The 15513-nt window shown below is 31.8% G+C and overlaps 2 protein-coding genes across 3 annotated transcripts; both read right to left on the reverse strand.

Moving 5' to 3' along the window:
* Positions 1-381, reverse strand: LOC105158400 (the record flags this gene model as incomplete). Its single annotated transcript, XM_011075153.2, is given in 1 exon segment — positions 1-381. A coding segment is annotated over 1 exon segment (145 nt), but the record flags the coding sequence as incomplete, so codon positions are not given.
* On the reverse strand, positions 6438-9638 carry LOC105158402 (1,2-dihydroxy-3-keto-5-methylthiopentene dioxygenase 2). 2 transcript variants are annotated; one of them, XM_011075154.2, is made up of 7 exons: positions 9490-9638; positions 8128-8239; positions 7796-7890; positions 7561-7675; positions 7350-7474; positions 6958-7028; positions 6438-6805 (listed from the first exon to the last, which is right to left on the reverse strand). In XM_011075154.2, the coding sequence occupies exons 1-7, from the start codon at positions 9505-9507 to the stop codon at positions 6739-6741; spliced, it is 603 nt and encodes a 200-aa protein (XP_011073456.1). In that variant the 5' UTR covers positions 9508-9638; the 3' UTR covers positions 6438-6738. The 2 variants fall into 2 exon arrangements, with proteins under 2 accessions (XP_011073456.1, XP_020548686.1); XM_020693027.1 differs by lacking the exon at positions 9490-9638 and adding an exon at positions 8835-9023.

The following is a 15513-nucleotide window of genomic DNA, read 5'->3' on the forward strand; positions in this document are numbered from 1 at the left end:
TGTCCTTAGGCGTTGTGGGCTGCGGGAATAACAGGGGAGTCGCCGGGCGATCCTCATTGGCGGCGTTGTCAGCTGAAATCGTCGCATTTTTATTCTCTTTCTTCCCTGTCAGGAAACTCCTTATCCATCTCCCTGTCTTCCCCATATATCCTCTCACTGTCTGATCAGAGACAGAAAACTACAGCATTTCTCGGACAACTCTGCTCGAATGATCGATCTGTTCCTTGGAAACAATCATTTTTGGAACTCTTCCGTTGTTTATGAAGGGATAAGATTGACACTGGTCTGTGGAAGAAGAAACAGAGAATGAACACTGCAGTGAGGGAATTTTGATTCTTTACCTGCTGGAGTGGGCTAAAGAAATTCTTGCTTTAAAGTGACAAATTTTGTGGGGTGGGGGAGTGAAAAAGGGTCCTTTTTGCTAGGTAAAAGTGGATTGGATTTTAGAGTATCAAATCTTTTTATAAATAAAATAAAGTCATAATTATATTTACACCATCTAATTTATATTATTATTATACAAATCATTCATATTTTTTATAAAATTACAAAAATCACCCATGACAGATAAAAAATGTACGTAGTTTATGTAATAATATTGGTATTTTTTTTACAGGTTTATGTGTATTATTTTTCTAAATAGGGGTGATTTGATGCTTTTAGTAGGTGTATGTATAGTTATTTAAAAAATAGAAATTATTTGTCATGTACTAAAAAATATAAATGTAATTATTCCTAAATAAATAATATAATTTTTGTATAATTAATGTGTATATATTCAACAAAATAAAGAATACGACATGATTTGAAATGAAAAATTCTAAGTGGGGTGAAAGGGAAAAGGAATTTTTATTACATTTTATGTGTCACACATAGATGCGAACTCATGTATATATTATACACAATTTTATTTTATAATTATAATTTTATTTTTTAATTGAAAAAACACACGTGCTAACTAGTTGTTACTGTAATATTAATATATGATACAAAAATATGATAAAAAATTCGTAGGGACAAAATAGGTGGTGGGAGTAGCCGATTTGGATCTTTCATCACACTTTCGTACCACATATTACTGTTATACATCAACAATATATATTTTTTAAATTAAAAATTATAATTTAAATATAAATAATATATATACACTCGTGGGGTGTGACTTTAGTATGTGCATAGATGTATGATAAAAAATCTTTCACCAGTAAGTACAGGGGATTGTGATAGGTTGGATTTTCTGTCAGTTTTTAAATTTTATTTTAGCTTATATTTCTTTTAATATATATTAGGCATATAAAAATGGCATCATTTATTATATTTAAAAATATATATGTATAATTTACATATATAAAATATAATAGAAGATTAATTTGCAATTAAAAATAGGGATACTTACGCTCATCTTCCCTGAGATTTAGTATAATTATATGTAGACTTCCTGTGATTTGAAAAAGTACATTTAATACCCATAAGGTTTGCTTCCGTATAATAAATAGGTGCATTCGTCAGTAAAATTCACTAAAAATTAATTGATATTAACAAAAGAAAAAATCGGAATCAAAATTAAAATTTACCCTTTATTGACTTATTACAACCTTATTGTAGATCAAATAAATTGTTTGATACTAAATTACCCGTATAACAGTGAAAATATACTTCTTCGCATGTATTAACGTGTGAAGATATATAAGGGTAATTTGATCATAAAAGAAATTATTGGACCTGCAATAAATTAATAATAAACAATCGAAGGTAAATACGAATTTTTATCCGACTCTTTTTGTTAATATCATCAAATTAAATAAATTTGATTAATGAAAAGATCTATTTGCCAAATGAAAGCACACCTCAAGGCTACTATATATAAATTTTTAAATTATAAAAGATTTATATATAAATATACTAAATTTTAAAATTAAAAAGTGTAATTATCTCAAAATATATATATATATATATATATATAGTAAGAGGATGGCGGGGGTGGTAAGGAAGCATGTGAAATGGGGTCGAGGAACATGGCTACTTCTTGTAAAATACTCTTGTCAGTGTGGGAATATTTATTATTATTATTATTATTATTATTATTATTATTATTGAAACTTGATTGATCAAAGTGGTTTAGTGGGATCTATTGAATATTTATAATACTTTTGTATTTTTTTTATATATATATAAACATAAAGTATGTAACATTTTTTTAAAAAAAATATGTATTTACGTATGTATAAATTAATAATATTTGTTGATATTTATAGGTAGAAATAGAATATTTCGTACATCCCGTATAAGTAGTTCAGAAATAATTAAAAAAAAGTTTAACATGTAAAAATTTTATGTGATTTTACACTAATATTTTTAAATATTATAATTGTAGGTTATTGGTGTCAAATTTTGTTTTAAGTGAAATTTGAGGGGGGGGGGGGGGTAAATTATAGTTAAATCTCCTAAAATTTGATATAATTATAAACATCTCTCATTATTTAAAAAATTATAAACGTATCCTCTGATAAAAATAATTATATAGCTCCCAAATAATAAACATAATCTTTACTCTTATTGAATTTAAAAAAAGTATTTGAGAAAAAAAAATAAAGAGTGAATAAAATATATAATGATAGGGTCATGGGGTATAAAAATGTATGGTATGTATGTAGCAGAAGCACATGGGTATCATACTTCCCCAGCTGTTGAAATCTTTACTAATTTATTATATTCTTGTAAAACAAAATGCCACGAGATCCAAGACATGCATCTCAGCTTGTGCATCCCATAATTCATCATAAATAAATAAATAAATATATATATATATATATATATATATTGGGTTAGAGAGAATAAATAAAAAAGAAGTGAAATTGAATGTATATATATATCTATTTTTTGAATTTATGTCTGAAATTGGATGAAAAAGTAGAAATATAAGATTAAAACGACAAGAAATATCAATTTATTTCTTTCTTGTTCTGGCTTTGATGTGTGTTTTGAGATATTGACATTGAAAAATATTTCATCCATGTGTGTTTTATTAATAAGCTTTTGGCTTTAGTTTTTATTTTTTTAACTAATTTTTATTTATTTTAGTAATAATATACTTATTTTCAAGTTCAAAATGAAGAGAAAGGATTGATTAGTCATATATATTACAAAAGTTAATCTTACGTTCTCAATTTATTTTGTCGTACCAAATAAGAGAAAATATTTGAAATTTACTTTTCATTCAATTATATTAAATAATTTATTATTATTTCACTTCCTATACCATTTTAGCCCTCCTTTTTCTCTCATCGAACCAAACGAAGCCTTAGTTGAGATGATGCATTCAGTTCCCATGAATGCATATAATGACAAGGAGGACGCATATTATTTTGGTAAATTACATCGACATTGCAAGAAGTTAGGTTCAATACAAATACATCCTGTCCTCTATAACTTTACAAATATACCCACCTTTTATTAGGGACGAAATTTTACAATATTGGGTCTTGGTCCAAGATGGAGTGTGTTATATTTTTGGCCCATGACCCATCAACTGGTAGGCCTTTTTATTAAGCCCACCCAAAGGCCGACCCACCTGGAGGCCCTCACCCGACCCGATCCGACCCACCACCCTATACCCAACCCAAGTAACTTACTATATATTCTATATAACCTTAAACCTAACCTATTCGTCTTCCCTCTCTCTAATTGTCGTCTGCCGCCTACCCTTTCTACCGATTCATTTCTCCTATAAATGGGGGTTTTGGCCCTCGACCTAATACACCTTGAATCCGTGTAAAATATTCTGAGATCTTCTTCTCCAAAAAGGTTCTGAGTGAATGGTGGGTCTGTGGTGACTAGTTTCTGTGTTGATCTTTGTGACCTTATATCTCTATGGTGAGGAGCAACCGTGGGTTGGTTTTGTGGGTACGGTGCCAAGTGACCGTGTTCCCTCTTTGACTGAATCTGGCTAATACCTGAACCATTTTCATACATACTGTTTTATTCGTTTATTCTTTAATATTTATTATTACATATTGGTTCTATAATCTGATTTGTATATATAAGGAGTTTCGTACTCCAAATCACCATAATAGTTGAATAGGTGATCTGTTATAAAGGAGATACTACTTGGGTTTTGTACTCTATTGTACAAAATTTTACAAGGAAAAATCGCAAATGGTCCTATATGTATAGGCAGTGACAAATTAGTCTTGTAAGTACCAAACTGACAATTTTGGTCCTATAAATTTTAATTTAATGACAATTTTCGTCATTTCAGCCAAAATTACCTAAAAATTACCAATATACAGGACCAATTTTACCAATTTTCTAATTTTATAATACAATCCCTGAGTTAAGATACATTGATACTCCTCAGAGCTTGTATTTGTGATTTTACAAAGAAGCATGAGTATTTGTATAACTAAATTTAATTTCATAGAATGTCGATGCAATTTATCTTAAAATATTTTATATGAATCAAATATAAAAATATTAAATACCGTAAATCATACCATATCAATATAATATAAATGCTGCCATACTAAGATGTCATGAACTACGTAATTTAATATTTTCACACTCATTCTAGAAAGAAAGAAAAAAAATTGTCGAAGGGCTTCACATGCAACATTTTATTTAGACCTTTTCGTCGAGGACATATGTCAGGTCATTTTACAGTTTGCTACCTAAAATTGACATTGGCAAACAACAAAAGTAATTAACAACATGTGATGGGCACATTATTGGATTTTATTGCTACGCCATAAAAAAAAAAAAGAAAAAAGCTATTCCCAACATTTTTAATAGATATAAATTAAAAATTAGAATAAATAACTATTATTAATCATAATTGTATAAAACTGGATATCAAAACTCAACTTATCAATATCAAATAGATTTTTTTGCTGTAATTATGTGCTATGGTAAGTATTTTTGTCATGACTTTTAGCTACTTTCAGCCACATTTACAAAAATTATCACGAACAATTATTGTGTGACCGTGGTTAATGACTATTTACTATAATTTTTATTTTTAATCATAATATATTTAATTTTGATTAAATATTATATTTTTTTTAATGTGCTTTCACAAGTTATTTCTTTTTTTGTTTTAATATCTTTCTCCAAGTATGTTATGTACTTATTGGGTCCAAAAAATTCTTAACGGGGTATAATTGATTTCCACGTATCTAAAAATTGCAGAAATTGCTGAAAAATAATAATGACAATGAAATATACGTACAAGTAAAACATTAACATGAAGCAACATTCCATGGACACATTCTTCAACAATGATAGGCATTTTGATTTTGATTTATGATATGAAAATCCTATTGAATAATGACTACTTGTCGTTTCTAATTTATTATGAATTACATATACATATATATATATATATATAAAATGTATTTTTAATACTTTTGCAAGGACAAAAATAGAATTTTATTACAAGATAATTTTATTATTTCAGAAAGGGCAGAATTTTAAATTTTATATGTTCATTGATTACATATATATCTATACTATGACTAAATGCAATTTACTCCTTGTGATATGTGAAATGAGCAAATATTCTTTCGCGAAAAAAAAAAATTGCAAAAAATTGCCACCCCTAGTATGTTTATCATGGGGAGGTGGGGCGGTGGGTGATGGCCCCATCCCTCCCCCAATTCATTTTTCTTTTTATTTTCTTTTTATTTTCTATTTCTTTCTTATTTTTTTAATTTAAATTAAATATTTTTTTAAAATACCCATTATGCCCTTTCTAATTTCTTAATTAATATAATTTGTCCCTAGATATTATAACGAATTTCAATTTATTCCGTTCAAATTTTATTATATCCCAATTTCAATGTGTAATTTATTTACTAATTAAATTCAAATTTTTAATAATTAACAATTAATCTTCCAATTATGTGAAAAATTCTACGGACGTCGCAGAGAGTGTAAGTATCCCTAATAAAAACTATATTACATATATCTGTGTTGATACCATGTTGTGTCCTAATCTTTTTAAATTTTTCGTGTCTCGTGTCCGTGTCATATTGTGTCCGTATTGCCATGTCCGTGTCCAAATATCATAGCTCCATCCTTACATTAGTGGATCAAAATTATATTATCTATATGTCTACAAAAAACTAAAATCCTAAGAATTATGAGAAAAACAAAAAAAAAACAAACGTGTGTATGGCCTAATCAATTCATTTGTAAAGATTCAAACTCACATAGCAGGTTCACAAGGTTTAGTTTTAACACTAAACTATGTCTATCGACACATAAAATAAATAAAATTAAATTTATTTGCACTGATATGATTCTCTTTGTCATTTAACGTAAACAAAACATGACCAGATGTGGGTAAATGCTGTCTTCCACCCTGCAAGACTTGAACACTAGTGAACATTATGAATTGCAAATTAAATGGAGCGTCTGGATAAGTGTATAAACAAAAAGGATCCAGAGAAAACAACCTCCACTGTCATTTGCTGCGAGTCCATTTCATTCACACATTGAACTTCAATCAAAATAAATAAACAAAAAAGTAATGCTAAGGGATGTAATAATATCTTTTTGCCTTGAGAAAAATAAGCAGAAAGACGATGCAGATGACAGGCACAGCAGGAACAAGTTGCAGAAAAACACCACAAAATCTACAAGCTTGCTAAAGTTACTGGTTTCATGTAGCCGAATACATCTTATTAGAGGAACGCCATGAGCCCTAACAGACACAGCAGGTTCCCATATCTAAAAGGGGTTTTAAGCAGCAGCATCGACTGCTTGACCAGCACCTCCCTTCTGCACAAAAGTTTCGACATACTCTTTCCTGCACATAAACACCTTAAAATTTCAACCATTTAATGTAATAGTTCATTCTTTTTAGTTCTTTTAGTTGGGCACATGCTGGCACTATTTTCGGTTTCAACTTTCTAGTTGTGTGTGAGGGTGTGGAGGGGAGCAGCTGCAGCTGGACTATACCTCGCAGGAAGATGATCATGAGGGCGATTATATGGAGTCCAAATAGGATCACCAACGAAGAGTCGCATTGCCTGCAGATGTAGACATAATAATGATCACGACACTCAGTGTGGAAACCAATGCCTATTCCCCATGGGTTGCTGATGCATATGAATGGGATTGCATTTGCTCAAAATGTACCACATCTTAACAACTCCCTCACAAGGCATCTTAGTTTGGTTTTTGGATTTCTGTTCCCCCTTAAACTGAGACGGGATAATATATTTAGCACAACATGCCAACAGATCATAATTCAGTATACATAAACTCGTAAATGTATTAGTTTAAGCTAATAACAATTGTCAAGCAAGAATTCTTCTGATCATGCCAGTGCAAGCTCTTTTAATCTGTACCTTAATATAGTTGTCTGAATCAAGTGTAAAGCGGTGATAAATTCCAGCAGGCAGAACAATCATAGCCCCTTTCTTCACCCAGATGCGAATCCACGCTTCATCACGATCACGTACATCAAAATAACCTTCAACACAAAAGAAGTCTTTAGGCACCATGATAATCAGTAAGTACTGCTCAGTAACCATGCTAGTTAGTAAATCATAAACCTACCGCTCCCTGCAACACAATAGCGGATCTCCTCATCTGTGTGCAGATGCTCTTCATAGAAGCTCTTGATCTTCTCTTCATAATTAGGCAGTTTTTCTGGGCAAACCTCGCAAAAGTCCTAACAGGGAATCACAGATTTTTACTCCATTTACCTTTTGCTGCAAAGCTAATAACTATATCTGACAGAAATAGCCACCTATAACATACTACCATCTATCTGTTTTATGAACTAGCATACCATGTAAGAATATCCACGAGCTTCACGTATTTTCTTCAATCCGGGATCTGTTTCATAGTTGTCAGCATCTAACCTCCAGCTTAGCACTCCAAGCTCTGAAGAATTGGAACACAGATAAATAAGAAGTTCAAAATTATGAGTAGTAAATAAAATGTGGATGTTTAGGGCGATCTACATCAACATGAATTATGACTCGACCAATGGAATTGGTTAAATGGTTTTCTAGATACCCCTCAGGGCAAATGGGTCGGAACTGACATCTTATATCTCCAAGCCTATGTTAGAGAGACAATTTGTAAGACCACATAATGGACACTTCGGAGAATTCATACCATCAAGTTTTTCAAAGGAGACAAACTCCTTTGGATTCCGGTGATGTGGGAGTCTCTGATCTTCATCACTGTCATCCATATACCATGCCTGAATAACTTCCTCCCTAGCATCCTGGAAGAAAACAAAATTGTTTAGGCAGGTCTTATTCTTGAAGATGATTTTAGTTTTAGTACTATTAGCATTAAGCCACTAAATTTGGCAGGTAAAGAAACTTAAAATGGCAACATAAAAACAAAACATCTAAGAACTGAATGTCAGTTTAATAGTCGCTGTAACAGAAAATCACCAAATACCCAGCAAGCTATGCAAAGGAGAATCAGGTTTCCTACTAACAGTTAGAGAAGGAAAGAGCAAAGAAAGCATGCAAGTCTTTCATAGATTCTTGAAGAACTTGCTCAGCTTTAAGATTAGCAGGCTAAAACTCATGTCTGAATACGTTGACATCCTATTCATTAATCAATGTTCACCGTCTTGCACCAGTGCACAATACGCCGAGAAACCCAAATTCGAATCAGCAAAAGAACTTTTCATTTCATCTAAAACAATAATCAAGTAAGGACTTCTGCTGAAGAAAAGGGCAATAAGTTCTTGATTCTGCACATTCTTTTTCGTATATCAGAAAAATTGGAACAAACAATTAGCAACCACGAGGGAAGAAACTGGCATGCAACTCAGCTAGCACTATGTAGCAAATTCTTTTCACCACCTGTTGCACTATGCACGCCAGCTACTATGAGCAATTCAGCATGTAAATCTCTCACAATTCGCAGGTTATTAAGCGAATAACCACCCCAGTAAACTTGGACCAAGAATCTGACAACGTGAGAGTTCATCACGTTAAAAGAGAAATCTGCTCCCTGCGCTTCTTCCCAACTCATCATCTCCCCAACGATCGTCCCAAGCAGAGGTAAAAACGTTATCAAGAACAAGTTTTAGATAAAATATAACCATATTAAACTTCACTAAGCAGCATCTGCCAAAGCATTACTTGTTGATCAATGAATGAAGCAAGAACTGGAACAATATACTCAGTCAAGATCATCTATGTTACGCAAAACCACGAGTCAAAGCTATGATCATTTAATTACAACCTCTAGCCAAGATCAATTGAGGATTAAAACAAACAACTTTCCATTGGTTGCTAAAAATTTTAAATTCAAAATTCAATTTTCACAAGAATCCAAATACCACATGCGCAGACAAATATATACAAAATTATCCAAATATACCAACACGATAAGCTCGGAGCATCATCAGCTCAAACTTTGATCCTTGCTTAAGAAATTTTCTATAATTACAGCATGCACACAACCACATAACATCAGGAAGAACACAATCTACAGATAGTAGAAATTCCATACCTTGCTAAGCGAACCCATTTCTCTTCCTCGGGCGCTCTCTCTCTCTCTCTCTCTCTCTCTCTCAAACGATATTAGCGTGCGATGAATTGAAGCCGAATAGGGCGAAAAATATCATCTTAATAATATTGATCCGCACGATACTGTAAAGACTGGTTTACCCCTTGACGTAGAGTATTTTGTGCGTCCACGTTAATTGAAACGGAGGAGAGTGAATGATGGCTCTTTCGTCATTTGCATAAAGAGAATCAGATTTCATTACGACAGTCTAAATGGATGGACAGAAAAACTTTGCACGTTTTTTGAAGGGCAATTGTTCAATTAAATTTGTTTTGCATTTTTCACCCTTAACTTGTAAAAATAACAGTTTGCTTCCTCTAATTACTTGGCAAACGGCACGCTTTGTCTGTTTTCAGTTGAAATTGTTGTCGGAACAATTATTGAGGTCATATTTCAAAGGGTAAAATCGGTAGTTATTATTTATTTTCTCTCTTTTTTTAGTGGAATTAATTTCAATTATATCATAAATTTCAATCAGCAACAATCAATATGCGTAAGTTACCAATAAGTAATAGTTTATTTGGAACTGTATTAGTACTACGATATTAATAAAACAACACCACCGTTCCAACTTGTACCAAATTTTGGAAAGGTATTTGTACACATTCTGTATACAGTAAAACTCATAATTAGGAACGATTTTTCTCATAATTGCTTATGTTCTTACTCAATCCCTACCAAATTGTACCCATTTTGGAATACATTTACTAATTGTCATCTTTTGGACATTCATTATCACATATATAGGAACGGTCATTGCAAGACCGTCCTAATTTTAATAATGTGTTTCAATAGAGTACCAATCATTTACCGTTACTATTTTGGAACCTTCTTTGCAACGGAGTTTGTAACTATTTGTTTGGAACACAGTTTGGAATGGTTTCGCCATTCCAAAAATATAACATAAAAAATGGGGATTATGACGTCATCTACCAAGTTCTATTCCTAATGTGTTTCAAAATCCGTTCCAATATGGAACGCGTTTTGGAACGATTGTCAGATCCATTATAGATGTTTGATTACAGAAACAATGAACTTTCAATCATAACTATTATCTTCGTCAGTCTCATAATCCTCATCAAAGTTATCTTCATCAGATTCATCAGCAGATTCACCATTGGCCGTTCGGGATGTACCTGCTCCTTGTTGATTTGCAACAGAAAGATACAATAACTAATTATATACCATTTGGGCCATGCAAGTCATAACTATGATTGTCCATCACAACTTGTGGAGTAGGTATTATCTCTTCTTGAAATGTGATTTCGATCCATCTCGAGTCATCAATGACTCTTCTGGCTTGTCTTTTGCATATAGTCATCTAATCCACTTTGTCTCTCGTCATGCTGAGGTACTCCATGTAGTATACTTGTTGCGCTAGGAAAATTGGTTTGTTCTTTTGGTATACCTTCTTGAAGTTTACATCAACGAGGTGATAACGAGGATGTACATTCATAGCTCTCATGGGATCTATCTAACAACATTTGAACAGAATGATCTACATGTTTAGAATAAGTGGGTATTCTAGTTGAATTATCTCTTCGAAAATTCCATAGAAGTCACTGTCCGTGTCTGTATATAACGAGCTTTTGACACAAACCCCACAGTCCATAGTTGACTTGCTTACATTGTGATGTTTCAGATTAGAAGGGCACAGGGATCACCATTATCAGAAACATATACTCAGAACTCATGCACATTCCCTTGTGGTACGAACCATTCGTGCACAAATCCAGTCTAACATTACAGGGCTCTGCTGCAAAATTGGGATATGATTGGTCAAAATGCCTCCATGCCTCTGCATCAGACGGAAGGGATGGGGATCCCTCCTCCGATTTGACGGTTGCATGCCATGTCATGTTCTTAGCAGTCTCTTTTGAAGCATACAACCTCTGTAGGCGATGAATAATCGGCCGGTACCTAAGAATGGCATACAGGGTCTTTTTACGATTAGAATTTTGCTCCCTGGTCGGCCTGTACTTAGTTTCTCTAGAAAACTTATAGTACTCCAAATCAACATTGTCCTCCAGTACAATATGCAATCATTTTTACACACATCAATCTTCTCAACAAGTAAACCCAAGTCTCTTTATCAACTTCTTCGTATTATAGTAATCAAAAGGCAGGGTGTGGTCGTGAGACAATATCTTATCAGCCCACTAGAAAATTCGATGATATGTTCTCTCAAAAAAATAAGCCTCGACCTTGATATCAACCAACTCAGCAATAGATGTCAATTGAGATTAGGTGCAACCATTCTACAATGGTTGCCAACAACATACACTACTTCATGAAATCGATCTGCCAGCCCAAACACATAAACATAGGAACACCCCCTGTAATATGAACTAGGCCGCCCATCAGTAGGGCATGACCTCGTACCATCATAAGGCGCACCATCCTAGTTATAATTAGAAGACTCAAAAGCCAGCTTGATGACATCAAAAACCATCCTCTGCGTCCAATGCATTTGTGCCACATCACCCCAGTGTCTACTGGTACCCTCGTCCTCAGGAGCCGCAGGAGTTTGCTCCTCCTGCAAAGGGGGCAAAATGGCTGCCTCAAAGTACTCATGCACCATCTCCTCGTCATGTGAAGTCTAATTATAATACTCTGGCATAAAATCTTTCATATACCCGTAAAAATTTATCTCGTCCAAGGTTTTGAGAACTTCACTTTTGCACTTTCGACAAGGACACTTAATTTTCTCACTATCCGTATATGCATGTTGAGATTCGGCCCATTCTATAAATGCAGTAATACCATCTTTAAACTCCAGTGTAAGACCTACCCTCCTCCGCAGGTTCTTTCACATACATCCATCTCCTCATCTATCTTAACATGATGAGTCCTACACACACACACATACATATATATATATATATATTATTATAATATTAAATTTAATTGATAAAAATACAACAAATATAATCAACTGACAAATAGTATTTAAATTATATGTCATTTTGGAATATATTTACTAACTGTCATTCTTTTTACATCAATTATCTCCCATATAAGAAATGTCAACTCAAGACCGTCCCTTATTTTAATAATGTGTTCCAAACAGGGTTTCAATTGTTAACTATTACATGTTTGGAATGATCTTAGGAACATAAGTTGTAACTATTATTTTGGAACACCATTTGTAACGATTTTGCCGTGCCAAAATAATAACACATAAAAAATATGAATCATGATGTCATCGACCTCTTCTCTGTTTTCATGAGTGCTAATACCCGTTCCAATATGACACGGGCTTTGAAATGATCGTAGGATATCAATGCCAAATTTTATTGTTTTTTATAGTGAAAATAAAGTAAAAAGTCTAAGAAAAAAACTAATATTAAAGTATTTAAAAAATAATTTAATATTTGTAAATTTATCATCAAGATGCGGACATTGGTAATTTATAACTTTTGGTTTAAACTAAACTTTATTTAAGTAGATTAAAAGTACATAGTGTGAATAAAAATACTTTTCTTTTAAATTTATTTTTAACTGAAAAAATGATAAGTATTTATCTATTTATACTAATAAAAAAACATAAGGTATAATTTATACTTAAAGAGTGGTTAGTGATACCGTTGCACCAAGATTTTATGATCCTAAAAATATAGTTCAACTCATAAGATAAATTTTTTAATCAACTTTTCAAGTTTTAATGAGTTAGTTTTCTTTCTTTATTTATTTATTTTCTTTTAAGGGTTAAATACAGTTTGCACTCCTAAAGTATCCACCTTATATTGATTACCCCCTAAAGTATTAAAACCTTCAAAAAAAATTCTTGATCTTTGCTTTTTAAGTTTGAAAAGTCTATTTTACCCTTACAAAAATTGCTTGGTGAAAAAAAATAAAGAGGTTTTTAAAATGCCAAAATTGCCATTTGTCTAATTCTAGTTTTACTTGTTTAGCGAGCTCTTTTTATTTTGTGATCCTAAAGTACTTGTATCTCATTTTATTTTAGTTTTACTTGTTTGTCAAATTAAATTGAAAATAAATTTATAAATGTATAAAATTACTATATTTACATAATTATCATATATATAAATATATATTATAAATATGTATTAATTCTATATTTCTTATTAGTTCATAAGCGCTTTTGATTTTATTAATTGTATATTTATTTAAGTAAATATATAAATATATATGCATATATAAATATATTTTTAATTTGATTTTAAAAATAAGTGAAAATTAAAATAAAATAAGCTCTAAGTAGTTTAGAATTATGAAAATTAATTGTATATATTCATCAAGCTCTTTTTATTTTAGTAATCCTAAAATACTTGGAGCTTATTTTATTTTAGATAATTAAAAATAAATTTATACATGCATATATATTTATGTATTTACTTAAATAAATATACAATTAATAAAATCAAAATGGCCTATGAACTAATAAAAAATATGGAATTAATATATTATAATTTTATGTATGTATAAATTTATTTTTAATTTGGTTTGACAAACAATTAAAACTAAAATAAAATGAGCCAGAAGTACGTTATGAATAGAAGATAAAAAGGAACCGATAAACAAGTAAAACTAGAATTAGACAAATGGTGATTTTGACATTTTAAAAATCTTTTTATTTTTTTTTCCACAAAGCAAATTTTGTAAGGAAAAATGGACTTTTCAAACTTAAAAAACAAAGGTTAGTGGAGTTTTCGAAGGTTTTAATACTTTAAGGGTAATTGATATGGAGTGAATACTTTAGAGGTGGTAACTGTATATAATCTTTTTTTATATATAATTTATTAAATTTATATACTTTACTCTTATTTATACTATATTTTAAAATATAAAAATTATTTATTTTAATATATAGTAACAACTTAGCATGACGGCTAATTTTTGCATGTGGACGGTGAAATTTCTCTCACACAAACATGAAAGACCCACTCTGCCCTTTACCCATCTGACCCACCTGGGTGGATGTACAAATCTGAACAAATCTCACTGAGAAATGGTTCAGACCCGTCGGCCCCCGACCCGGATCCTCACCCTAACACAATCATTTCAGTCCCCAATAAGAGTCGTGTGTTTACATTTTTATGTTTTATTTTTTATTTTTCAATGATGCTTTTGCTGTATTGAATTTAATTTAATTTTATATTCTCAAAACTATGAATTTGCTAAGGAGACATTTCATTCAACAATAAAATATAAATTAATGATTTTATTCATAAGTTTTGATGCAAGCAAAAAAATATGGTGTTCAAATCCACTTAAAATAAAAAATAATGAACTAAATGCTAGAAAATAAAAGAGTATAAATAAATGATATTCAGAGTATTATTTCTCATATTTCGTGTACAAAAGAGAAGTTGGTATTGAAAGAAAGCTCTCAGTACGAAATTGCGATGTTTCTTTTAGTTAAGGTGGTAGTATGAAGGTGAAAGTGATAGTATGTAGGCTCAAGTCCAAAACATATCATCCTCTCACTGCAGAAGCTTTCTATTTTTAAACAACCATTAATTGGTTGGAAATTATCACAAATTTGGAGGAGCATGATCTCAAAGTGGTTAGATAAGGTTTGCCCCTCATGGATTAGATGGAGGGTCTCTTGATGGTCGGGGGATATCCCCAGGATTCAGTGAAGGGTTATCTCTTGGCAGTTGAAAATCCATGATTCTCGTGGGATGGTTGGAATCCGCTGTGGATGATTGTATTTTCTAGAGATAAGATTGTCTTCCAAGATTTTCAGGAAAGTGGTTGAGGAAATGCCTTTTTCCCACTGGAGTCCCAGCTTTCAGTGGTAGGTTACTTATGGGGAGGCATCATGTGTCCCCAAGGAGGCTGCTGGTCTTATCTGATTATTGGAGGTATAAATACAAATATCCTATGTGGATGCCATCTAGGTCGCCCGTCGACACCGTATGAGATGGGTCCTTATTTATGGGATTTTAAGTTCTTAAACTTCCTGGAGGCATTCTTGGATCGAAACTCTCTTGAATTTGG

Source organism: Sesamum indicum, linkage group LG3, assembly GCF_000512975.1.
Source record: "Sesamum indicum cultivar Zhongzhi No. 13 linkage group LG3, S_indicum_v1.0, whole genome shotgun sequence".
Classification (NCBI taxonomy): domain Eukaryota; kingdom Viridiplantae; phylum Streptophyta; class Magnoliopsida; order Lamiales; family Pedaliaceae; genus Sesamum; species Sesamum indicum.